Source organism: Microcaecilia unicolor, chromosome 5, assembly GCF_901765095.1.
Source record: "Microcaecilia unicolor chromosome 5, aMicUni1.1, whole genome shotgun sequence".
Lineage (NCBI taxonomy): Eukaryota > Metazoa > Chordata > Amphibia > Gymnophiona > Siphonopidae > Microcaecilia > Microcaecilia unicolor.
This window is the reverse complement of record NC_044035.1, coordinates 161,122,034-161,150,017: the sequence shown is the minus strand read 5'-3', so window position 1 is coordinate 161,150,017 and position 27,984 is coordinate 161,122,034. Positions and strand designations below refer to the sequence as shown.

The following is a 27,984-nucleotide window of genomic DNA, read 5'->3' as shown; positions in this document are numbered from 1 at the left end:
CTTTTGTGTCGCTTTTTGGCCACCCTTCTCTTTCGAAAATGAGCAGGATAATGATTCAAATTGCATCTTACATGCTAATATTTCCAAAGCAGGGGTAACAAGAAACGATTGAATTGGGAGTTTTAAAAAAGATTTATATAATAAAGCAATACCTCCTCCCTTTTTCTTTAATCTAGTGATATGAACAATTTTATAACCCAAAGGACACATAGTAGATGATGATGACGGCAGCGGCAGAAAAAGACCTGCATGGTCCATCCAGTCTGCCTAACAAGATTAACTCATATGTGCTACTTTTTGTGTATACCTTACCTTGATTTGTACCTGTCCTTTTCAGGGCACAGACTGTGTAAGTCTGCCCAGCACCAGTGGCGTACCTAGGGTAGTTGACACCCGGGGCTGGTCATTTTTTAACACCCCCCCTCTCCAAAATCTAGTACTAGGCATGCCGAGAATACAAAACACTCAGGACCTATAGAGCAATTCTAGCATACCATAAGCAGTAATTTCTACAAGTCACACAAGGAAAAGGAAAGCATCTTAAACACTACAGTGAGCACTAGAACATCAATTCACCTACTGTAAAACAAAACCAGGCAGAATAACACAGATTGTCCATCTTGCACAGTCAATGCCAACCGAAAGCCATGTCTTTTTCACAAACACAGATACACCCTAATCCACTATAGAATAAGCAATAATAAACTTTCTATTTAGACAAAAATTAAACTGAACCCCCAAGATGCCAGACTCTGCATACAATGCAACACCACAGAAACAGAAAATGTCCCCTAGTACTGTGCAAAACATAAAGACAACAGATGTAAATTTGAAAAAACTAACAAGTACCAATCACCACTTTACAAATTAACAAATAGAAATAAAACAAATCTAGAAAATAAAATAATACCATTTTATTGGACTAATACATTTAGCTTTCAGAGGCCAAAACATCCTTCCTCAGGTCAATACAGTATAGTGTTGTTACAATATCCTATCCGGACCTGAGGAAGGGGGTTTTGTTCTCCGAAAGTTAGCCAAAATGTATTAAAATTAGTCCAATAAAAAGATTACCTTGTTTACATGTTCTATTATAAACATTAACACAGCAAAAAAAATAAAATATATATTTTATTTACAGTTTGTTGTCTCTGGTTTCTGCTTTCCTCATCTTCTTTTCACGTCTTCCTTCCATCCAGCATCTGTCTTTCTTCTCTCTCTGCCATCCAGTGTCTGCCCTCTCTGCTGTCCCCTCCATCCAATGTCTGCCCTCTCTCCCATCTACATCTGCCCTCTACCTCTGCCCCTTCCATCCACCATCTGCCCCTGTCTGCCCTCTCTCTCTCCCCCTTCCATTCACTCTCTGCCCTTTCTATCGCTTCCATCCACTGTCTGCCCTTTCTCTCTGTCCGCTCAATCCACCATTTGCCCTCCCTCTCCCATCCATCTAGGGTCTGCCCTCCCTCTCACTCCCCCTTCCATCCAGGATCTGTCCCCTCTCTGCCCCTTTTTTCCAGCCCCCACTATCCCACCAGTCCCCAGTTTCAGCCCCAGTCCTTGTCTCCCACCAGTCCCGAGCTTTAGCCCCCAGCCACTTCTCCCTGTCCCCTTTTTAGCCCCCAGTTTCAACCCCAGCCCTTTTCTGTCACCAGTCCTGAGCTTCAGCCCCAGCCACTTCTCCCTGTCTCCTTTTCAGCCCCCAGTCCACACAATTTCAGCCCCTGCTGCCTTTCAGCCCCCAGTCCCAGTACTAGCCCCCTTATCCCACCTACCCTCCTTCAGCCCTCAGTTTCAGCCACCTTCATCCACATGCCTTGCCCCCCTTTTCAGCCCGACCCATTCTCCCACCTGACCCAGGCCCCCATTTTCCATCATGACCCCTTCTCAGACCCTAGTTCCAGCCCCCTTCTCCCATTTGAGAGCCCCCTCCTCCTCCCATCTGAGAACCCCTTCCCTCCTCCCATCTGAGAACCCCTCACCACCCCTTCTCCCATCTGAGAACCCCCAGAACACCCCTCTCCTCTCCCATTTGAGAACCTACTCCCCACCCCAGTCCCCTTCTCCCCACCCCAGTCCCCTTCTCCCATCTGGAAACCCCCTCCCCACTCCAGTCCCCTTCTCCCATCTGAAAACCCCCTCCCCATCTAAGAACCCCCAGAACACCCCTCTCCCATCTGAGAACCCCCTCCCCACCCCAGTCCCCTTCTCCCATCTGGAAACCCCCTCCCCATCTAAGAACCCCCAGAACACCCCTCTCCCATCTGAGAACCCCCTCCCCACCCCAGTCCCCTTCTCAGTCCCCTTCTCCCATATAAAACCCCCTCCCCTCCCCATGTAAGAACCCCTACAACACCCCTCTCCCATCTGAGACCCCCCTCCCCACTCAGTCCCCTTCTCCCATATGAAAACCCCCTCCCCATGTGAGAACCCCCACAATACCCCTCTCCCATCTGAGGACCCCGACCCTCCTGCTCCCACCCTACCTTTAAAAAAAATTATTTTGAAGCGTCGTTGCAGGCAGCGCCTCGCGTCTGCCCTGCAGAAGTAAATCTCTTCGCTTCGAAGTTCGTCGTCGTCGGGCCTCACTATGTCCCGCCCTCGTGGAAATAGGAAGTTTCCTCAGAGGAGGGCGGGACATAGTGAGGCCCAATGACGACAAACTTCGAAGCGAAGAGATTTACTTCTGCAGGGCAGACGCGAGGCGCTGCCTGCAACGACGCTTAAAAATTTTTTTTTAAAGGTAGGGTGGGAGCAGCGGGAGCGAAGCGGATCACCCCCCCACCCACTGACACCCGGGGCGGACCGCCCCCACCGCCCCCCCCCTTGGTATGCCACTGCCCAGCACTATCCCCGCCTCCCAACCACCAGCCCCGCTTCCCACCACCGGTTCTGGCACAGACCGTATAAGTCTGCCCAGCACTATCCCCGCCTCCGGCTCTGCCACCCAATCTCGGCTAAGCTCCTTAGGACCCATTCCTTCTGAACAGGATTCCTTTATGTTTATCCCACGCGTGCTTGAATTCTGTTACCATTTTCATTTCCACCACCTCCCGCGGGAGGGCATTCCAAGCATCCACTACTCTCTCCGTGAAAAAATACTTCCTGACATTTTTCTTGAGTCTGCCCCCCTTCAATCTCATTTCATGTCCTCTCGTTCTACCTCCTTCGCATCTCCGGAAAAGGTTCGTTTGCGGATTAATACTTTTCAAATATTTGAATGTCTGTATCATATCACCCCTGTTTCTCCTTTCTTCCAGAGTATACAAGTTCAGGTCATCAAGTCTCTCCTCATACGTCTTGTAACACAAATCCCTTACCACTCTCGTAGCTTTTCTTTACACGCTTCAATTCTTTTTACATCCTTCGCAAACTGAACACAATACTCTAGGTGGGGCCTCACCAACGACTTATACAGGGGCATCAACACCCCCTTTCTTCTGCTGGTCACACCTCTCTCTATACAGCCTAACAACCTTCTAGCTACGGCCACCGCCTTGCCACACTGTTTCGTCACCTTCAGATCCTCAGATACTATCACCCCAAGATCTCTCTCCCCGTCCGTTCCTATCAGACTCTCCCCGCCTAACACATACGTCTCCAGAGGATTTCTATTCCCTAAGTGAATCACTTTGCATTTCTTCGCATTGAATTTTAATTGCCAAACCTTAGACCATTCTTCTAGCTTCCTCAGATCCTTTTTCATATTTTCCACTCCCTCCTGGGTGTCCACTCTGTTACAGATCTTAGTATCATCCGCAAATAGGCAAACTTTACCTTCTAACCCTTCGGCACAGTTGTTAACAACCAGATTGTCTTGAAAACTAAGCCATATCTCAACTATAACAATCACACCTAGTTGATTTGTCTCTTTCCATTCTTTAATCACATCCAATTTATTACATATCGATCTTGCATTAACAAAATATATTGGGATCGATACGTACGAGGTTGTAATTTTTTGGTTACTCTCTATTTGAATAAGATTATGCACCCTAAGAGTTCTCAATGAGTGATCTACTTTTGCTGAGTAAGGCCTATGTCTTTGATTAATGATTGGTTCTATCCATTTAAGCTGTTTTACTTGGCATTAATCCCGATGCCTATAATAGGCACAGAGTGGGTGTATTCTATAATAATGTGCATAGATTTTAAAATGCCCATTTCATGCCCCCTTTTCAACTTGGAATTTATGCGCACCACATTACAGAATACACTTAATGAGTTGTACGCGTAAATCTTAATGCCAATTAGTGTTGATAGTTGCCTGTTAACATCCAATTGACAGTGCTGATTAGCTAGTTAACCAATTAAGTTACATGCATCAATTTCCATGCAGAAAGTAAGGCATGATATATAGAATTTTGGGGATTCTCTGCAAGTACTTTTTCTGTCCCTAGAGGGCTCACAGTCTAAGTTTTTATACCTGAGGCACTGGAGGGCTAGGAGACTTGCCCAAGGTCACAAGGGCCTGCAGTGGGAACTGAACCCAGCTTAGCAGCATCAAAGCCCACTGCACTAACCATTAGACCATTCCTCCACTCCATAAGTGCTTTGTTTGAAAGTCTGTTTGGGGGAGTGGATGCTTCTCTTGCACCCCCCCCCCCCCACCTTAGCTATGCCTTTGCATACATGTCACTAATTGGCAATCAACTGGTCAATATTCTAAATAAGTACATAAGTAATGCCACACTGGGAAAAGACCAAGGGTCCATCGAGCCCAGCATCCTGTCCACGACAGCGGCCAATCCAGGCCAAGGGCACCTGGCAAGCTTCCCATACATGTTATTCCTGGAATTGTGGATTTTTCCCAAGTCCATTTAGTAGTGGTTTATGGACTTGTCTTTTAGGAAACTGTCTAACCCCTTTTTAAACTCTGTTAAGCTAACCACCTTCACCACATTTTCCGGCAACGAATTCCAGAGTTTAATTATGCGTTGGGTGAAGAAAAGTTTTCTCCGATTTGTTTTAAATTTACTACACTGTAGTTTCATCGCATGCCCCCTAGTCCTAGTATTTTTGGAAAGCGTGAACAGACACTTCACATCCACCTGTTCCACTCCACTCATTATTTTATATACCTCTATCATGTCTCCCCTCAGCCGTCTCTTCTCCAAGCTGAAAAGCCTTAGCCTCCTTAGTCTTTCTTCATAGGGAAGTTGTCCCATCCCCGCTATCATTTTAGTCGCCCTTCTCTGCACCTTTTCCAATTCTACTACCGTGTTTCCCCGAAAATAAGACACTGTCTTATATTAACTTTTGCCCCCAAAAATGTGCTAGGTCTTATTTTCAGGGGCTGTCTTATTTTTCAGGGACGCATCGGGGTTGGCCCGCCCGCCCTCCCGGAACTAACCTTAAATGCCTCCTTTCACCTTTGCAGCAAGCAGCAGCAGGGCAGGCCACTCCTTCCTTCTGTGTCCCGCCCTCGCCTGACTTAATGTCCGCGAGGGCGAGGAACGGAAGGAAGGAGAGGTCTGCCCTGCTGCTGCTTGCTGCGAAGGTGAAAGGAGGCGTTTAAGGTTAGTTCCGGGAGCGACGGAGGGTGGGTAGAGGGGCGGCCTTGTCCGGCTCTCGGCAGCCCTGCTTTCAAACAAAAATTTGCTAGGTCTTACTTTCGGGGGAGGCCTTATATCTACCAATTCAGGAAAACCTCTACTAGGTCTTATTTTCGGGGGATGTCTTACTTTCGGGGAAACGGGGTATATCTTTCTTGAGATGTGGCGACCAGAATTGAACACAATACTCAAGGTGCGGTCGCACCATGGAGCGATATAACAGCATTATGACATCCTCACACCTGTTTTCCATACCTTTCCTAATAATACCCAACATTCTATTTGCTTTCCTAGCCGCAGCAGCACACTGAGCGGAAGGTTTCAGTGTATTATCGACGACGACACCCAGATCCCTTTCTTGGTCCATAACTCCTAACGTGGAACCTTGCATGAGGTAGCTATAATTCAGGTTCTTTTTTCCCCACATGCATCACCTTGCACTTGCTCACATTAAACGTCATCTGCCATTTAGCCTCCCAGTCTCGTAAGGTCCTTCTGTAATTTTTCACAATCCTGTTGCGAGTTAACGACTTTGAATAACTTAAGTTAAATTGCTTCTTTAGGACTATCTGCTAATTTTCAGCACCACTTAACTGGTAATCGTTTCTGAAAATTAGCAGTTAACGCCTAAGTGAAAACTGGCTATTATCGGGGTATACGGTGTGGAATCAGCAATTGGCCGGTTAAGTGCAGATATTCAGCACTTAACTGACCAGGGTAACCGCATAAATTGGACCACATAAAGTCAGTCCTGTCTTTATGTAGTAACCTGTAGCCAGTGGAGGAGTGGCCTAACGATTAGTACAGTAGCTGTTGATCCTGTTGACCTGGGTTTGCTTCCCACTTCAACTCCATGTGACCATGGGCAAGTCACTTAACTCTCCATTGCCCTAGGTACAAAAACTTGGAATAGGAGCCTACTAGGGACAGAGAAAGAGTCTGCATATAGGCTTCTTTTACAAAGCTGCGCTAGTGATTCCCACACAGCAAATGAGAGGAAGCCCATATATCCATATTAAGATTATCTGTCTGCTTGTTCATAAGTACATAAGTATACTGGGACAGACTGAAGGTCCATCAAAGCCTAACATCCTGTTTCCAACAGTAGCCAATCCAGGTCACATCTACCTGACAAGATCCTAGAAATAAGCAGTGGATTTTCCCCAAGTCTATTTTAATAATGCCTTATGGACTTTTCTTTTAGGAAGCTATCCAAACCTTTTTTTTTACTAAGCTAACTGTTTTTACTACATTCTCTGGCAACAAATTCCTGAGTTTAATTACACATTGGGTGAAGAAATGTTTTCTCCAATTCATTTAAAATGTACTACTTTGTAGCTTTATTGCGTGTCCCCTAGTTCTAGTATTTTTAGAAAGAACAAACATGCGATTCACGTCTACCTGTTCCATTCCACTCATTATTTTATAGACTTTTATCATATCTCCCCTCAGCCATCTCTTCTCCAAGCTGAAGAGCCCTAGCCACTTTAGCCTTTCCTCATAGGGAAGTCGTCCCATCCCCTTTATCAGTTTCATCATCCTTCTCTGTACCTTTTCTAATTCCACTATATCTTTTTTGAGATATGGTGACCAGAATTGCACACAATATTCAAGGTGTGGTCGCACCATAGAGCAATACAAAGGCATTATAAATGTCCTCATTTTTGTTTTCCATTCCTTTCCTAATAATACCTAACATTCTATTTGCTTTCTTAGCCGCCCCCGCACACTGAGCAGAGGGTTTCAACGTATAAATGATGACACCTAGATCCCTTTCCTGGCCGGTGACTCCTAATGTGGAACCTTGCATTATGTAGCTATAGTCTGGGTTCCTCTTTCCCACATTCATCACTTTGCACTTGTTCACATTAAACGTCATCTGCCATTTGGATGCCCAGTCTCCCAGTCTCTTGTAATTTTTCTCAATCCTCTTGAGATTTAACAACTTTGAATAACTTTGTGTCACCAGCAAATGTAATTATCTCACCCTTTACTCCCATCTCTAGATCTTTTATATATATATGTTAAAAAGCAATGGTCACAGCACAGACCCCTGGGGAACCTCACTAACTACCCTTCTCCATTGAGAATACTGACCATTTAACCCTACTCTCTGTTTTCTTTTAACCAGTTTTTAATCCACAATAGAACACTACCTCCTATACCATGACTCTCCAATTTCTTCTGGAGTATTTCACGAGGTACTTTGTCAAATGCCTTTTGAAAATCCAGATATTCAATATCGACCGGCTCACCTTTAGCCACATGTTTGTTCACACCTTCAAATAAAAGTAATAGATTGGTGAGGCAAGATTTCCCTTCACTAAATCCATGTTGGCTTTTGAATATACTCTATAATTTTGTTCTTTATGATTGTCTCTACTATTTTGCCTGGCACCGACGTCAGGCTCACTGGTCTATAATTTCCCAGATCACCTCTGGAACCTTTTTAAAAAAAAAAAAAATCGGCGTTACATTGGCCACCCTCCAATCTTCCGGTAGGTAACATGCTTGGTTTTAAAGATAAATTACATATTACTAAAAAAAAAGTTCTGCAGAGTTTATTTTTCAATTCTATCAGTACTTTGGGATGAATACCATCTGGTCCAGGCGACCACACAAGTCTGCCTGGCACTGGCCTTATTTCTTCATGACCAGGCTTATCATCTAAACAACACTCAACACATCAACACATGAAGTCATTTAAGTTTTGTACTTTTCTTCTTTACAACAAGGTCTAATTTTCTTGATTAGATCTCATCGATATGTTAGATTCTGCTACCATATACATATAGGAGGTGTAATGATGTTGAGAGCCCGGTGCTAATGAGGTAAAAGCAAAATGGAAATTTAATGAATGAATGGTAAGCATCAACTTGTATATGTATATCAGCATTGCATTCTGAGATGACATTTTCTATTGCTGGCCCGTGGAGTGGAACCATTTACTGTTATATTTGAGAACTGTATTAGATATTCAAGATGTCAGGATGTAGTTGAAGACTAAGGGGCCCCCTTTACCGAGCTGTGGCAAAAGGGGTCCGGCGCTGGCATCGATGTGTGTTTTACACGCGTGCTGAGGCCCCTTTTTACCGCAGCTGGTAAAAGGGAAATCTCGCTTTCCTACAGGAAATGGCCGGGCGGCAAGTAAAGCACTTGCCGCGCAGCTATTTGGGGGGGGGGGGGAGCCCTGACCGCCACCCACTGACGTGGCGGTAAGGGCTCCCATGTTAACCTGGCGGTAACCGGGCAGCGTGTGGCACTGCCTGATTACTGCCAGGTACACTCCAGTGCTACAAAAATAAATACATTTTTGTAGTGCCTTAAATGATGGGGCTCTGTGTGAGCCTGGCGGTACTTCCTGTATAGCGAGCGATAAGCCCACGTTGGGCTTACCTCCGCTTAGTAAAGGGAGCCCCGACTTATTTAGGGGCCCTTTTACTAAGTTGCAGTAAGAAATGGGCTTAGTGTGTCTTTATGCAGGCCTTTCACTCACATTATGCCCATTTCTAGCACAGCTGTCAAAAAAAGACTTTTTTCTATTTATTTCTTTCATGGCTGTGAGCTAATGTTAGCTTTAGTGCATGGCCACATCCCAGGGTGTTTTGGTTCATGATGCTATGTCAGCTGCTACAGTTATGCTAGCTGCTCATTGAAAGTCTCCTCAAGTTCCTTCCTTGATTTCATGGTTGAATAAACTGTGGTATATTTGTGAAATGGAGAGGTTGTGGGCTATAAGACATCACACTTTGATAAAGTGGGAGGATATTTGGGTGCCTTTTATAACTCACTGTTCGTTTTGAATTTTTGGAGATTGAATGGGATGAGAGGGAGAGGATGGGGTATTTTTTTTCTTTTTGGGGGGGGGATGGATTAGGGAGTATTTTAATAAAACTAAATTACAAAGTATAGAAGTTGTTCTTAAGGTGTACTTGGATATTTCTCAGAGATTTTTAATGATGTTCTGTAATGCAAGTACATGATGATGTATTTCTTTGGACATTTGTCTTTGTGTTAGCTCTGAATATTTAATAAATACTTCTTTAAATTAAAAAAAACAATTACCGTGGAAGCACTTACTGCCTCCTATTTAGGAGGTGCTAAGGGCTCCCACATTATGGATGTAACAACTGATTAGCAGGTCCAGACCCATTCTCCGTCCCTGACCAATAAAAAAAGAAAAAAAATACCGAATGCTTAGTGTGCACAGATGGCAAAACCAGTGCATCTTTTCTAGCAAAAAAGGTGCCGGTACTCAAATGCTAGGCCACCCTTCAAGGGGTGGGGTGATCACTGAGGGATCCACCCCACAATAGCCAGGCCCCCTGCAACCAGTCACAGAATCTATGACAAGGCAGAATTGGTGTGTAGAGCCTGAGCTCTTTCATTAAAACTTGGGAACCATGGGTCAATTTTAGCAGACAATGGAAAAGGTGCTGGTACTCAGTACCCCCAAGTACCCCCACAAAAAAAGCCCTAGGCAAAACTAACACAGAATGCTTAGGACATTCTGTGTTAGGCATGTGTTAGCACGTAACACATCTTATTAAAAAGACCCCTTAGTCAGTTCTTTTGCCAATCAACTAATTTTTGACAGGCAGCGATTATGTTCTACCTGACTGACTTAATTATGTAACTATGTAGGTATAGTCTATACTCTGTTATATACTGTTTTGGTTGCATTTTTATATATGTTTGTTGTCATCCACCTAGTGAATAGCATGGATGTAAGTATGTAAATGAGTCATTTACACACGTAAGGACCTTTTGACTTTAATAAATGCCGATATCGATAAAGAATGGTGCCTCTTTTATCGATATCTGCCAGGAGAGAGGTGCCTCTTTTATCAATAACTGCCAGGACACAGTGTGCAGAGACCCTATAGGAAAAGCCAGTTTGCAGGAGTTTGGAAGGTTGGAACCCATCCTGGAAAAGAGGGATTTTGTTCTGAGTCTTGCTACTAAAAGGATAGATTCTACAGAAAGGTTTATTTTATTTCTATTCAGTTGAATCATTTTAGTTTACAAGCTGCCTTGTCTAGATTGTTTTGAAAAGAGGAGGTGAGATTGGACCGCACTGGTCGGATCTCATCCCTTTCCAAAAACCCCCTGATGAAAACTGTCTCCCCCTCAGAGCCCACTTCTACCCCACCATCCTAATCCACCACCCCCAGACCTACACAGGGGTGTCCATAATGAGCAAGAGTGGTCCCCTTTTGCTTTAGCCCAGGACTTCAACGGGATCCAAAATAATGCTGATGACCCCTAGTGATATTCTCGCTGTAGATATAAATATAGATATGGAAGGATGTCACCTATTGGAAGTACCACAAGACTACCACTAGAGGTCATCACAACCATTTTGGATCCTGGCACAGTCCCATGAGGGAGCTAAGGGGGATTGCTCCCATATAAGCCCACTAGACCAACATGGGTACCCCTAGGTAGGTCCTAGGAGAATCAGGGTGGTGAGGAAGGGGGAGGCAGTTTTCATAAGGAAATGGGGGTTTTGGATATGGATAGGATTTGACCAGTGGGGGACCATGGGGGGGGGGGAGTCATTGGGAGGGAAATATGGCCATTGGGGAGGATCAGTGATTCTTGGGGAGGGGCCATAGGGGAATCAGATGTGAGGGCGACCTTGAGAGGGGGATTGCATCAAGGTGATCAGATGAGGGATGTGCTGTCGCAGCTACCTATTATTTATTTTTGTGCGCCCCCCCCCTCAAGTTACATGCAGTGACAGATAATACAGGTGCCCATGTGGTAAATGGCTGCCTTGTGTGGTAAGTATAGGGAAGAACTTGGCAATGTCTCCTACATTTACCTCACAGTCTTTGCAATTACCGTGAGCTGGTCTTTGCACCTATCACTTGGTAAGTGCAAAAACTTATCACAGTTTATTAAAAGGGCCCCTTAGTGTGGGCTATCCACCAGAACGTGGGGAAAGAAGCAGCACAATTTTCACAAAAAGAGAAAAAGCCTTAAGACTCAGATCAGGAAACAAGTGAAAACAAGTGGCAATCGCACAGACACAGCAGAGAATACAGAGATCAACCAGCAGCAGATCAAAACTCGACACAAGAATGGCTAGAGAGGTGAATTTAAGCATAAATATGAGCAGTGGCATAGTTAGGACTGAATGGGCCCTGGGTGAAAAAATAAAAATGGGCCCCCTATGAGGACCAGGGGTCAGGGTGGGGTGGGGTGGGGGATGGAGCAATCCCTTCAGAGCTTTAATAAACAAAGCCTTCAAAAAGCAAACACACCTATAAAGAAAACCTGTCCAGTAAATCCAAATAAATAAATATAAATAAATAATAGAAATAGAAACTGAAATGCAAGATATCAAAGATACACACTTCCCAAAGCTGACATATTATGATTACTGAAGTCAGAAAAAAAAAAATCTTTTTTCTAGCTTTGTTGTCTAAGTATTGCTTTCATCCCAGTGAGAGGTGTAGCCAGATAGTTGATTTGGGGTGGGTCCGAGCCCAAAGAGAGTAGGCCCAAAAGTTCATCTCTTCCCCTGCTCTCCACACCGCCTAAACCAAAATAAATACCCGAGCTTCACAGACCTCAACAGCTGAGGACCTTCTCCTGGCAGAAAGAATGCTTATACTTTGTTCAGCCAGCGGCAGTGTCCTCGAGCTGCTGACATGGCTAGCCTTTGCGCATGTGCACAAATTGATCATATGCGAGGGATGGGGCGGCAGTGGCTCTGTGACAGTGCCACCGGCTACATAGGAGGTAAGTGCTTCTTCTGCCAGGAGGAGGTCTTCCGCTGTCGGGGCTTACAAATCTCTGCCAGCCACAATAATGGAGCACTGATTTTGAGTGGGCCTGAGCACATAGTGGGTGGGCCCTGTCCACCCAATCACACCCATGATTACACCAAGGGTCCCAGTATCTCCTTTTGCTTTTCTCTGTTTTTCTTTTCCAGGGTGTCCTGTCCTTTTGACATTCCCTTTCTATGTCCTCCATCTTTCTTTAATCCACATCCCTATCTGTCCAGTCCATGTTTCCCCTCTGTGCACCTATCCCTATCCTCCCTGCCATGTTCAGCATCTGCCCACTTAGCACCTCTATTCTCCCTCCATATTCAGCTTTGCTCTCTGTGTCCCTATCCTTCCCCTTGTGTCCAGCAATGCCTTATGCTCCCTCCATGTCCAGATATGCTGATCTTCTCTGTTTCCCTGCCCCTCCCCATATCCAGCTTTCCCCCTCTTGCTTCCCTTCCTTCTGCCCCCCATACCCCGTGGTCTGGCATCTCTCTCCCTTCCTCCTTTGGTCCAGCATCTCTCCTATCCCCCTAGTCTAGTCCAGTCTTCCTCTGCTTCCCCCTGCCCATTCCTGGGTCCAGCACCTCTCCCTTTCTCTTTCCCCTCCCCTTTACTCTGGGTCTGTCTCTCTCTTCCCTCTGTTTCCCTCTCCCCATCCAGCATCTCATCCCCTCTCCTTTGCTGCAGCTCTCTCTCTTCCCTCTGCTTCCCCTCCCCCTAGGTCAGACATCTCTTTCTCTTCCCACTGGATCTCTCTCTCTCTCTCTCCCTCTCTCTTTCCTTGCTTCTCTCACCCCCCAGGTCCAGTATCTCTTCCCCTCTCTTCCTCTTTGTTTTGAGTCTCTCTCTGTCTCCCATTTGCTTCCCTTTCCCCCTGAGGAACAACATCTTTCCCGCTGTCTTCCCCCTCCCCAGGTCCAGCATCTCTTCCCCTCCCCTTTGCTCCAGGTCTCTCTGATACCTCTGCTTCCCCTCCCCCCAGCTCAATGATCTCTTCTCCTCTTTTCTCCTTCCCTTGGGGGCCTTTTTCTCTTCCCTTTGCTTCCCATCGCCTCCCCTTTCCCTTTGCTCCAAGTATCTCTCTCCCCTATGCTTCCTCCCCATCAGGTCCTGTAAATTTCCCCTTCCCCCTCACAGATCCAGCGTCTCTCATCAGCCCTGGCCCCCCAGCATGGGTTCAGCACCTGCAGGATCAGGATGGGTGTGCTCCTGAAAGCAAGGCCCTAGTTTGAAAATTGACAGGAGTCTTCTGTAGCAAGAAGTGACAACCTGATGAGTAAGGCATATTCTTTGCTAATGAGGAGGAGCAGCCTTTTTGCTATGTGCTTTTAAAGGCTGTATCAAAAGGTTCAACGTACCACTGCGCAAGCCACTGTGACTGGAGAGTTGCAGGGCCCTCTCTGGGCAATTCCAGCGGTCCCAGGCAAACTGGTATTTGCACTCTTCAATCCCACTCTGCGCCCCAGCTGCCACACTGCTAGAATAGATCAGGTATGCCTGCAAGCAAGAGCAAAAAACAAATCAGTTTCTTAATAAGTTAGAGTGGCATTTAGAAAGGGTGCACAAATGGGACTTCAGATGTCTAAGTTGGCGATATGCTGACTTGGAGCCTGTTTTAAACTACAGGTACATGGAGAAATGGACATCCATGTACCAGCTACTGTGGCAGGAACATCCATTTTAGAATAATGGATGTCTAAAATATCTATGGGATAAAACTGGAACATAAATATCCCTGTGGTGGTTCTAGGTGAGTTCCCATCTGGATAATTCCCACCAGACAATTCCCACCCACCAATTACCCACTGGATAATTACCATCTAGGTCAATTTCCCCCTAAACAATCCCCCACACCTCTACAGCAAGGACAGTTCCCCTCCATAACATTTATATTGCATTATATTTATATTGCATCATATGTAGGTAATATTCTTTATTCTTTAGACACACACTTTGTTAGCAGTGTGTATCTAAAGAGAAAAGAATATTACCTACATATAACCGATTATGAATAATCAGTTATAAATAAGTAGTAAGTTAGAAATCAAGTCTTATTCCAAAAATTTTGCATGTTCCTTACAGACCTTCCAAGCCACAAAGAGAGGGAAACAGCACATGAAAGGGAATCAGAATGATGCTAGCAAATGTTTTATGGACGACAAGCAACAAAGCCCTTTTCGTGAAAAATGAAATGGGCCCTAGAAAGACTGTCCTCTAAGCGGTTTCTCCTCTCTCCCCTGCCCTCCCCTCCATGTCCAGCGATTTTTCCCTCCCCTCCCATCCCCTCCGTGCCCCGCGATTCTGGCTTCCCCTCTATGTCCAACGATTCTCCTCTGCTCTGCCCTCCCCTCCATGTCCCGCGATTCTGGCCTCCCCTCCATGTCCAGTGATTCTCCTCTACCCTGTTCTCCCCTTCATATCCAGCGATTCTCCTCTGCCCTGCCCTCCCCTCCGTGTCCTGCGATTGTGGCCTCCCATCTATGTCCGGTGATTCTCCTCTGCCCTGCCCTCCACTCCATGTCCTGCGATTCTCCTCTGCCCTGCCCTATCCTCCGTGTCCTGCGACTCTGGCCTTCCCTCCATGTCCAGCGATTCTCCTCTGCCCTCCCCTCCCCTCCAATCCCATGTCCAGGGATTCCTCCCCTGCTCTCCCATCCATGGCCAGTGACTCTGTCTTTCCTGCCGCCCTGCCTTTAAGCCATTTATCTTACCTCAGGTTGCAGCGGCGGCAGGTTGGGCTCGCATCGCTTCCAGCCTTCCCTTGCCTTCCCTCTCAGTGTCCCGCCCTCCTCTGATGTCATTTCATCTTTCCGTGAGGGCGGGACACTGAGAAGGAAAGGAAAGCTGGAGGCGAGCTAACGTAAGCATGCTGTTACGAACCCAGCCAGTCAGCCATCCAGGGAAGCGGAGTGACCAATTATTATATAGATATGAAGTGGTAACCAAATAACAAAAATATAAGTACATAGGAGCCCTTTTACAAAGGTGCGTAGGCACTTACATGCATCCAATGGACATCAAATTGGCACTACTACCTGGCTACCACGTGCCCTGGGCAACAATTCCATTTTTGATGCGTGCCCAAAGTACGCAATAGAAAATATTTTCTATGTTCTACTGCGTGGCGCTTACCTGGAAGTAATCAGCAGTTGATGCGCGTTGAACACTTACCGCCCGCTTAGCGCAGGAGACCTTACTGCTAAGTCAATGGATGCGCGCTGGTTTTAATTTTGCCGCACATTCATTTTCAGGCACAAAAAAAGCCTTTTCCCCAGGTGTGCTAAGGAAATGGACCAGCGTGTGTCCAAAACTCGCGCCTACACCAGTGCAGTCCACTTTTAGGCTTGCCTTAATAAAAGGGCCCATAGTAACCAAAAATAAGATATAATAAATTAAAGGAACTTTAATGTAAAAAGTTTTGTTCCTTCCTCCATCCCACCCATTCCCTCACCCCCTATTAAGCAAGGTACTATCCCTCATGGCAGCGAGGCCAATGTTATCTGGCCCTCCGCCAATTCCTCGAGCCTTCATTATGTGCTATTTTCAAGAGTTTGAAATTGGTTCTAAAGGGGACCAGAATGCTTATATAGCTGCATAATATGATCATTTTTGCAAACATTACCTAGTATTCTAAGTGCCGTATTTTGTAATGTTTGTAATCTTTTAAATTTGAATGTGTCATCCCTAGGTAACTCACGTTGCCATAATTCAACATTGAAATCAAAAGTGCATGTATGCAAAGTTGATTCATCAAAACAGTGTTTTACTGATCTTAACTGTTTTCATTAAGTTGGAGACTTCCTGATCAAAAAAAGAATCAAATCAATTATACCTCCTAAAGACCTAAGGCTATTTACTGGAGTCAAAGATTGGTGAGATACAGGTTGAATTTATTTGCCCAGTGATCCAGCATGAAGTTATTTTCTCAGTATTGAATACAAGTGTGCATTTTACTTTGAAAATCAGATAAAGCCCACACAGAGAAATGTACACATGCAGCTGTCAATGTAGGTAATTAGAAAACTACCCCTCTGTTTATTTAGGTGCCCTTTTACTAAGCTGTGCCAGTAAATGAGCTTAGTGTGCCCTTATGTAGGTCTTTCCCATGCGCTATGTCCATTTCTAGAGCAACCATAAAATAGCCTTTTTTTTTCTATTTGTTTCATTTCTAGCTGTTACCATGAGTGCATGGTCATTTGAAAAAAAATGAAGGGACCCTTTTCCTAAGGTGCATAGGCGCGTCAATTTGGAACTATCGCCCAGCTACCATGTGCCCCGGCGGTAATTCCATTTTTTATGCGCGTCCGATACGCACGGCAGAAAATATTTTTTATATTCTGCCATGTGGTGCCAAGCGGGCGGTAATCGGCAGTGTGCAGATGCTGACGATTACTGCCCAGTTAACGCGTGAGACCTTACCGCTAAGTCAATGGGTGGCGGTAAGGTCTTGGGCCCAAAATGGAGGCACGCCGATTTTTATTTTGCCACACATCCGTTTTCGACTAAAAAAAAGGCCTTTTTTTGCAGGTGTGCTGAAAAATGGACCTGTATGCATCCAATACCCACGCCTGCAACAGTGCGGGCAATTTTCAGCGCACCTTAGTAAAAGGACCCTTAATAAGAGAGGCGGTCAGGGATCCCTTGTTAAGTCCATGTTAACCAGTTAGCACGTGGTAATATTAGTGTGTTAGCTGGTTAACACTTCCACGCCCACTCTTCACTCATTCTCCAACCCCTGACATGCCCCCTCCAAAAATCTAATATAATAATTCACACCTCCAACGTTCTGAAGCTGACTCCATGGCACACTGAAGTGAAGGGTTCGTAAGGTTCATCAGTCTGTCACCATCTCTCTCTATCCAGCCCTTGCGTCAAAATGTGATGACGTCGAGGGCGGAACAGTGAGATAAAGTGAGCAGGGGAGGTCCAAAAAAGTAACTTCCCACCGTGCTCCCACATCCATTCATCTTCCCCCTTTCCTGCTGCTGCTGCCGCCGCCGCCACCACCGAGGAGCTGTTGTCGCTGTTACTGCTGTTTGTGCGCTGTCTAACCTCCGCTGCAGAAAGATTTTGTCTTTTGTGTGGGTGCTGGGCTGGAGCCTCAGATTGCGCAGCGGAGCTGGTCATGCGGGCTCGGTGAAAGGCAGAGGAGGGGGCTGGAGCTCTCCCCCTCCCCCGGCACACGGGATCGGAGCGGGGCGGGGGAGCCTGAAGATGCGTCTGCACTGCCGCTGACTGCCAGTTCCCTGGCCCGGTAAGAGAGCTCAGAGCTTATTGCAAAAAACTTTTGTTGCACTTGGCACGGGACTTCCTGTTTCTCAGCTCCTCCAAGTGCATATGGGGTACACAGGAGCTCTCCTAGAATGGGGGTGGGGAAGATCTCAACATTGGATCCTTCTCTCCACCGGAAAAAGACCCCAAACTTTTCTCGGCTCCGCATAGTTTGAGGGAGGGGGTCCTGAGACGAGAGGGGGGTCCTGGGGAGGTGGGAGGAGAGGGGGGCGCAGACATCATGGAGGGAGAAGGTCATTACCTTGCTAGTGCCCGTTTCATCTGTTTGAGAAGTGGGCCTTTTTTACTAGTAAATAAATAAATACTGTGCACTTACTCCCAAATTCTATATATCGCGCCTTGATTTCTGTGTGGAAATTGAAGTGTATTGTATAACAATGAGCGTAACTTAGGGGCCCTTTTACTAAGCTGCGTAAGCGTCTACGCTTGCCCAACATGTGCCAAAATGGACTTACTGCCCAACTACCGCGTGGCTCTTGCAGTAATTTCATTTTTGGCTCGCGTATGATATGCACGTCTGAAAAATAATTTTTATTTTCGGGCGCACGTATCGGACACGTGCCAAGTGGCATTTGACGTGTGTAGGTCATTACTGCCTGGTTACTTAATGAATGTTTACCGCTAAGTCAATGGCTGGCGGTAAGGTCTCAGGCACAAAATGGATGCGCACCAATTTTCATTTTGCCGCATGTTCATTTTCGGCAAAAATGATAAAAAGGGCTTTTTTACAGGTGCACTGAAAAATGATTCTGAGTGCGACCAAAAAACACGTGCCTACACTACCGCAGCCCATTTTTTTCAGCTTACCTTAGTAAAAGGACCCCTTAATTGGTTAACTAGTTAATTAGTGCTGTCAATTCATGTTAACAAGCAATTATCCGCACTAATTGGCATTAAGATTTATGTGCAGAACTCGCTAAGTGTATTCTGTAATGTGGTGCATATAAATTCTAAGTCGCATAGTTGGAAAGGGGGCCTGGCCACGGGTGGGGCATGGACGTTTCTACAGTCTATGTGCATTATTGTAGAATATGCCTGCTCTGTGCCTATTTAGGTATTGGGATTTGCGCCATGTAAAACATGGCCTAAATGAATGTGACCAAATTTGGTTCCGTGGAGAGGCGCTTGGCGTATTCTACATGCCGCGTGGAAATTTAAGCCAATTCTATAAAATTTAGGAGTGCTTTAGAGAATATGCATAGGCATGGGCGTAGACTGGGGGGGGGCGAGGGGGGGCAATGCCCCCCCAAACGACAACGAGGCACCGCCGCGCCAGTAGTTTAAAAAAAAAAACAAGCAGGCACGCGCTCCTCTCCGTCCGCTTGGCTTCCCTGCCTTCTTTGTCTGCGTCCCGCCTTCCTCTGACGTCATTTCCTTTTGGGCTGGACGCAGACAGAGAGGGCAGGGAAGCCAAGCGGATGGAGAGGAGCGTGTCCGTCTACCCCTCTCTCTTCCTCCCTCCCTCCAGCGCAGGCAGCAGTCTTTTCCAGCGTTCCTGGCAGCGGTAGCGTTGTACATGCTGCCTTTGGCTCTCCCCCGAAGCCTTCTCTTCAAGTTCCTGTTCCCGCAAAGGTGGGAACAGAAACTTGAAGAGAAGGCTTCCGGGGCAGACCGAAGGCAGCGTGTACATCGCTACCGTGCCAGGAATGCTGGAAAAGACTGCTGCCTGCGCCGGAGGGAGGGAGGAAGAGAGGGGGTAGACGGAGTCACGATCTTGGACCTCGCGGGGGGGGGGGGGAGGAGGGCAGCAGATGGAAGATGGATGGGACTGGGAGGGGTGGGGAGCAGAGGGAAGGACCAGGAGATAGATTGGATTGGGAGGGGTGGGGTGGGGAGCAGAGGGAAGGAGCAAGAGATGGATGGAACTGGGAGCGTTGGGAGCAGAGGGAAGGACCAGGAGATAGATTGGACTGGGAGGGGTGGGGAGCAGAGGGAAGGAGCAAGAGATAGATGGGACTGGGAGCGTTGGGAGCAGAGGGAAGGACCAGGAGATGGATTGGACTGGGAGGGGTGGGGAGCACAGGGAAGGACCAGGAGATGGATGGGATTGGGACAGGTCAGGCACAGTAGAGGGAAGGAATAGAAGATGGATGGGACGGAGGGATGGTGAGCAGAGGGAAGGAACAGAAGATGGATGGGACTGGGAGGGTGGGGAGCAGAGGGAAGCCTACTGGAAAGAAGACACTGCATAAAACAGAAGACACTGGGACCAAAGCGAATAGAAAAACTAAATGATCAGACAACAAAGGTAGATACAAGTATTTTATTCAGAATTTATTAATTGAAATATGTCGGCTTTTTGAAATGTGCATCTGTGATATTTTGCCTGTAAATTTCAATTCCTTCCTCCATATTAGCATATTAATTTGCATATGTATATATGCAAATGAATATGCTAATAAGCTCCACCCATATGCGAATATGCTCCGCCCATCCTTTGCCCCCCCCAAATGAAACAGTCAAACTACGCCTATGTGCATAGGCATTTTTTTTTACCACATGTATATTCAGGCACCATATATAGAATCTAGCCATTAGTGTGAACAGATGGCAAATCTAATGTGGAACTTTATAGCACATTCCGCTTTAGGCCATTTTTGCTCTGTTAGGTGAGTGCTATTGCATAACACAGCTTAGTAAAAGGGCCCCTTAGTGATTTCATGTATCCCTTTCCCAAAATGCTACAAGGCAGTTCACAACTACTACTACTACTTATCACTTCTATAGCGCTACAAGGCATACGCAGCGCTGTACATCATACACATAAAGACAGTCCCTGCTCAATGAGCTTACAATCTAAATAAGACAGGTAACAGAACAATTCAGAGGCAAGGGGAATTAAAGAGGAGGGGATAAAGGTACAGGCAAGTGAGCAGTGGTTAGGACTCAACAGCAGTGTCAAAAAGGTGCGCTTTTAGCTTGGACTTAAAAACGGCCAAAGACGGGGCTAGATGTGCATGCTCGGGAAGTCTATTCCAGGCATGTGGTGCAGCGAGATAGAAGGAACGGAGTCTGGAATTAGCAGTAGAGGAGAAGGGGACAAACAAGAGAGATTTGTCAACAAAACGGAGTGCTCAAGGAGGGATTTAGGGAGAGACAAGAGTGGAGAGGTACTGGGGAACAGCGGAGTGAATACACTTATAGGTCAGTAAAAGAAGTTTGAATTGAATGTGGAAACGGATAGGGATTAATAAAGCATTTAGAATACAAAGCAGGTAAAAGTATAATCATATTTTTCCCCATAATACAAAAAGTAAGACAGTTTAGCCTTAATCAAGTCAATATTCAAAGTGATTTCCACTAAATACACAAATTGCCTATCTGTGATTTTTAAGTGGCACTGTTCCTCAGATTCTATAAATAGCATTCAAATGCACATTGCGCAAAATTTGTGCGCTGGTCTGAGATGTATACGCAACTAAATTGGCTAAAGGATAGCACTTAGAACCCAATTATAGGCACTAATTGGCTCATTAGCCAATTTAGTTGCATATACATCTCAGACCAGCGCACAAATTTTGCGCAATGTGCATTTGAATGCTATTTATAGAATCTGAGGAACAGTGCCACTTAAAAATCACAGATAGGCAATTTATGTATTTAGTGGGAATCACTTTGAATATTGACTTGATTAAGGCTAAACTGTCTTACTTTTTGTATTATGGGGAAAAATATGATTATACTTTTACCTGCTTTGTACTCTAAATGCTTTATTAATCCCTATCCGTTTCCACATTCAATTCAAACTTCTTTTACTGACCTATAAGTGTATTCACTCCGCTGTTCCCCAGTACCTCTCCACTCTTATAGCATGCACCTCAAAAGAGGGTGTGGCCATGGGAGGGGTGTATGTGGGTCAGGAGTGGTCACTATAGATGCACACAGTATTAATGAATACCAGGAATCTGCACCTATCTTATATGCCAGGATTTACACCAGGTTTCAGTTGGTGTAAATTCTCATACCCCCAGTTTGGTACGGAAATCAGCTCTAAGCACTATTCTATAAACAGCATGCAACTCGGAGCGCCATTTAGGGACCCATTCAGTGCACGTCAAATTAGAACTACCGCCCAGCTACCGAGTGCCTCTGGTGCTAATTCTAATTTCTACGCACGTCCAATACCACATGGCGCTACCCGGGCGTAATCGGCAGTGTACGTGTGCTGACGATTACCACTCGGTTAACACGTGAGACCTTTCTGCTAATTCAATGGGTAGCGGTAAGGTCTCAGGCCCAAAATGGATGCGTGCTGATATTTATTTTGCTGCACATCCATTGTGGAGGAGTGGCCTAGTGGTTAGAGCACCAGTCTTGCAATCCAGAGGTGGCTGGTTCAAATCCCACTGCTGCTCCTTGTGATATATATACTCACCAAATCCATAAGTTTGAAAGTCTTTCTTTGCTTAACTGACTAGGATTTTTTATATATATATTTAAGGGAAAGTACTACAGATTCAAGATACAATTATAGTTTCAGGCACATCAGCTATAAATCAGAGTTAAAGATTAATTTGTAAACAGCAGTGGAAAGGGAAATGGGATTGATATACAGTACTGCCTTTCTGAGGTTTTTGCAACTAGGTTCAAAGTGGTTTACATATATTCAGGTACTTATTTTGTACCAGGGGCAATGGAGGGTTAAATGATTTGCCCAGAGTCACAAGGAGCTGTAGTGGGAATTGAACTCAGTTCCCCAGGATCAAAATCCACTGCACTAACCACTAGGCTATTCCTCCACTCCACTAAAGTGGCTTTAGTGTGCCTTTACGAAGGTCACCCACGTCCTAAGGCCGAAACTTTTCGCAACCTGATACAATCAATGGTACTAAGCCACCTAGACTACTGCAATGGAATTTATGCGGGATGCAAAGAACAAACCTTAAAGAAACTTCAGACCGCTCAAAACATGGCAGCTAGGCTTATATTTGGTAAAATGCGATTTGAAAGCGCAAAACCCCTCTTGTGAAAAACTACACTGGCTCCCAATCAAAGAACGCATTGCTTTCAAAATCTGTACTCTGGTCCACAAAATTATCTACGGTGAAGCACCGGGATACATGACAGACTTTATCGACTTACCAACTAGGAACGCATCCGAATCAGCACAAACATATCTAAATCTGCACTAACCAAGCTGCAAAGGTCTTAAATACAAATCAACTTACACATCCAGTTTCTCCTACTTAAGCACACAACTGTGGAACGCACTAACAAAAGCCTTGAAAACGACGTACGACTATCTAAACTTCCGTAAAACACTAAAAACCAACCTGTTTAAAAAGGCATACCCTACTGATCCAACTTAAATGCCTGATCTCCTCAACACAACAAAACTAAAGAACGTAATGGACGTGACACAACTCGTCTGCTGTACAATTCCCTAATGTGGCTGTGCCACATGAACTTTATCTTACCACAACATCACTGTGTATTTGTTCACACCAGAGTCTGCAAACACCTTCTCCGGTACTATGTAAGCCACATTGAGCCTACAAATAGGTGGGAAAATGTGGGATACAAATGTAACAAATAAATAAATAAAATTTTTCCCCTGAGGTAAAATGGCCGGTTTTCCAATTTTTCCTATTAATGGCCATGCACTAATGTTCTCATTAGCGAATGAGCCTTTACCACCACCTATTTTGTAGGTGGCAGGGACTCATGTGCTAAACCTGCACTTATCAGTTAATGCGTGGCAGTAACCAATTAGCGCATAATATGCCCACTCTCCTCCCCCAGACCTAAAAATTACGTTTTATTTTTTAGTGTGTAGGTAGCGTGTGCACATCCCAGAATTACAGTGGGACACCTCAGCGCACTCCATGGTATGGTAATTTTTGCTGCAGTAAGCATAGGTTAGTGCTTTCTGCAGCTTTGTAAAAGGGCCCCTGTGTTAGTTACATATTTTGGGGAGGGATGGTATATCAGCAATATATTTTTATTCATCATTATTAGAAACTGTCTTAGATGTAAAAGTTGGCAAACATTGTGCATCAGTCATCAACGCATGGCTTGCCTCCTGCTTGCACTCATGTATTCAGAGCTTGAGCATCATTTTTTTTAATGTTGTCCAATTGCCTTCTGCTTTCCTCTGCCTCTTTTCTTGTTAATCATTTCCTTCAATAGTAGATTAGCTAATTTACCACCAGCATCTCTGAGCACATGACTAGCAAATCTCATTTTCCTTTTGGCTAGGTTTTCTATGAGGGTTCCTCCACCTCTTCCACCTCCCATCTCTTGCACTCTTTCAATTAGGGAATCATGTCTTTCTAGCTAATCATCAGAAGTTTTCCAGAATACCATATTTCAAATGCCTTTATTTTCTTCATGATCTCTTCACTATGGGGGCAATGTTGAAACTGTTTGTGTGGGTACAAAGTTCATGGGACCTTTTATCCATGGACAGTGCACACATTCTTTCACTTTGACACTTGCCACAAGAAAATATATGCACCTGCGTTTTGCGTGGATTGATTTGCTTTGGGGAAAAAAAGCATGTAGATGTCAAAATGCAATCTGTTGGGGTCATTTTATAAGGCAAATTCTGTGGAGTAAAGCACTTTTTAAATGCAGAAAATGCCAGCAACAGCATATGCACTTTTATATGGACCATGAGTAGATATTTATTTAGATTTTGCTCACCCCTTTTTCAGTAGTAGCTCAAGGTGAGTTATAGATATTTCTCTGTCCCAGGAGGACTCACAATCTACGTTTGTACCTGAGGCAATGGAGGGTTAAGTGACTTGCCCAAGATCACAAGGAGCAGCAATGGGATTTGAACTGGGCACCTCTGGATTGCAAGACTGGTGCTCTAACCACTAGGCCACTCCTCCACTCCCAGATATAGTGAGAGGCATGGTTTGACCAGAGCAGGGGTGGAATTGTGAGATCCCTGTATATAAAATGTTAAAACATATATTACTGGCTACTCTTTACTGTTGAAACATGTTAACAGCTGTTTGTGCATGGCATTTCTGACCAAGTGTTTGAAAAAGTTGCTTCCTGAAGCAGTGAGCTCTAAAGAGAGCATGGGTCTGCTATTTGGAGAGATTTTGCACTTAACCAAAGGTGGCAGGAATTTCTTCTGCAATGTGGGCCCAGAGGAGTCTCAAAAAGGTGCACACTGGAGTGACAATAGATTTCATTCCAGTGCCTCGGTTATGTCTCAGCAGAAGAATTCAGTATCCAATATAGGAAAAATATAGCCAGGAAGAGAGGAAAGCTATAGCCAGGAAGGTGTCTAAAGAGTGTCCTGAATGGAATCTGGAAGTCAAAGGAAGCACCTGATACTGCATTGATTTCTTGATTGGGAAAAAGTGTGCAAGGTGTGCTTGCTGGATTTTCTATATTCATAATGAACATTACCAGACATACATGTTTATTTTGCTATAGTGTAATAATTTCGCAAGTATTTCTCTGAATGCCTTTTTAATATTTTTTTTTTTGGAACAACCCTATTCTTCTGCGGTTTGTTGTTATCAGAGCTATTCTGGGAGTCCAAGGGGCTCATTTTCGAAAGAGAAAAACATCTAAAAAGTGGCATAAAGCTGCATTTGAACATTTTTCTCATAAAAACGTCCAAATCAGTATTTCCGAAACCTATTTTTCAGATGTTTTTCTGTGCTGTTCTTCTGCAGTGTGTCCAAATCTCAAGGGGGTGTGTTGGGGGCATGTTAATGGTGGGATTTGGGTGTTCCTAAGGCTTAGATGTTTTCCAGCCATAATGGAACAAAACAAAACCATCCAGGACTAAAACTAAGATATTTTAAGCTAGATCTGTGTTTATAATAAATAAGGTGCTCTAAATGACCACTGCAGGGAATCAGAGGTGACCCTCCAATACCCCCCAGGGGTCACTAATCCCTTCCCACCCCCAAAAAAATCTGAATAAAAATATGACTTACCAGCCTCTTATGACAGCCTCAGATGTTATAGCCAGGTCTATTAGAGGAGCATGCAGGTCCCAGGAGTTGTGTAGTGGTCAGTGCAGTGCACTATGGAGTGGGGGACTTGGGTCCCTCTCTTTCCACCTATCACACTTGTAGTGGAAACTGTGACCCCTCCCAAAGTCAACAAAACCCTACTATACCCACTTTTAGGTGCCCTCTTCACCCATAAGGGCTTTTGTTGTGGTGCACAGTGGGGGGTAGTGGGTTTTGGATGAGTTTTGGAGGGCTCAGGGGACAAGATAAGGGAGGAAAAGTGAGATGTGTACCTGGGAGCATTTTTATGAAGTGCACAGAAGTGCCCTCTAGGGTGCCCCATTGCTCTCCTGGGATGTCTCGGGGGCCAGTCTACTAAAAATTCTGGCCCCTCCTACATCCCAATGGCATGAATCTCTATGTTGTGCACTTATTCAGGTTTTTTTTTTTTTTTTTAATGGACCAAAAAACAAAACGTCCAAAGCACAAAACCTTGTTCAAAACAGTATTTTTGAAAAAAAAAGATAGACGTTTTTCTTTTTTAAAATTCCCTTCTTTCCTATTTGGATTTTGGATGTTTTGTGCAAAACGTCCAAAGTTGGACTTAGATGTCATATCGAAAATACCCCTCCAATTATCTTAAATGCTCTGCAAACTTGTGTTCCCCCTCTGTAAGAGGAACCTGGGAGCCCCAGAAGGCACAAAATGGCTCCATAGCTCCCAGCTGTGCCTTGGTGTCTTATGCAAAGGTGAAATAGGAGAGAGATTACAGTTAAAGAAAGATGAACAAGCTTTGTAGCTGTGAAGGGCAATTCTATAACTGGGCGCCCTTATTTTTTTATTTATTTATAACACAGTTTGTAAACCGCTCTATCCAAAATTAAAGGGAGTTAACAAAAAAAAAACATTCACAATCTTTTAAATCAAAAACATAGACAATCTATAAAATAAAGCCATCCTACAATTAAAATAGAATCATAAAAATTCACAGTGAATCAGTAACAAAATGACTTACTCATCTCTGAGCCAAAAGCCTGAAAACAAGTAGGCTTTAAGCAATTTCCTGAACTGAAGGTAGCTCTTAACATTGCCCAGGTCCACAGGAAGACTGTTCCACAAATGTGCACTTTCAACATAAAAAAATTTAGATTTATAATCATTCAAACCAATCTGTCCTTTGTACTCTTGAAGGTACAGAATCTTAGCACTTTCACAGGTGTCTATACACTTCATGTATAACAGCTAGTAGGACGCCTAAGCGCTGTTCTGTATGGGCATATGTAAGTGACACAGTGCATTAATGCTTTCATTGCTCCCAATCCCTGCTTGTGCACGATTGGACTGAGCTCATCATTCTCCTTTTTTCTTTCTAGCTCCCTTCCTGTGGAATTCACTGCTGTTTACTCTATGTGCTGAACTCTCTTACAGCCCTCTCCTGAAGTCATTTCACTGGCTCCCTATCCACTCTGCAGCCCCTCACTACCTCTCCACCCTCATCTCTCCCTACACTCCTTCCCAGGAACTCCGTTCACTAGGCAAATCTCTCCTGATTGCACCCTTCTCCTCCATCGCTAACTCCAGACTCCGTTCCTTTTGTCTCACCGCACCTTATGCCTGGATGGGCTTCCTGAGCCTTTATGTCTAGCTCCATCCCTGGCCGCCTTCAAATCCGGGCTTAAGGCCTACCTGTTTGATGCTGCTTTTGACTCTTAACTTGTCACTTGTCAGTTGCTCGTAACCTTTATCTTGTCTTCCTCTCTTCAATAGTCCCTTTCCCTATGTGTCCTTCTGTCTGTCCTACCCTTATCCCATAGGCGTAGTTTGACTGTTTCATTTGGGGGGGGGGGGGGGGGGGGGGGCGGCAAAAAAAAAAAATGGGTGGAGCATATTAGCATATCATTTGCATATATACATATGCAAATGAATATGCTAATATGGAGGAAGGAAATGAAATTTACAGGCAAAATATCACAGATGCACATTTCAAAAAGCTGACACATTTCAATTAATAAATTATGAATAAAATAAACTTTTATTTACCTTTGTTGTCTGATCATGTAGTTTTTCTATTCGCTTTGATCCCAGTGTCTTCTGTTTTATGCAGTGTCTTCTTTCCAGTAGGCTTCCCTCTGCTCCCCACCCACCCCTCCCAGTCCCATCCATCTCTTGCTCCTTCCCTCTGCTCCCCACCCCTCCCAGTCCCATCCATCTTCTGTTCCTTCCCTCTGCTCACCATCCCTCCGTCCCATCCATCTCTTGCTCCTTCCCTCTGCTGTGCCTGACCTCTCCAAATCCCATCCATCTCCTGGTCCATCCCTCTGCTCCCCACCCCTCGCAGTCCCATCCATCTTCTGTTCCTTCCCTCTGCTCACCTCCTTTCCCAGTCCAATCCAATTCCTGGTCCTTCCCTCTGCTCCCCACCCACCCCTCCCA

General features: G+C 45.1%; 1 protein-coding gene across 1 annotated transcript in view; it reads right to left on the bottom strand.

Moving 5' to 3' along the window:
- The window catches only part of WNT8B (Wnt family member 8B), a 93,655-nt gene that overhangs the window by 43,592 nt on the left and 22,079 nt on the right, over positions 1-27,984 (bottom strand). Inside the window, exon 3 of the mRNA XM_030204999.1 lies at positions 13,693-13,831. Coding sequence (XP_030060859.1) covers positions 13,693-13,831 — 139 coding nt within the window. The remainder of the gene's footprint in view (positions 1-13,692; positions 13,832-27,984) is intronic.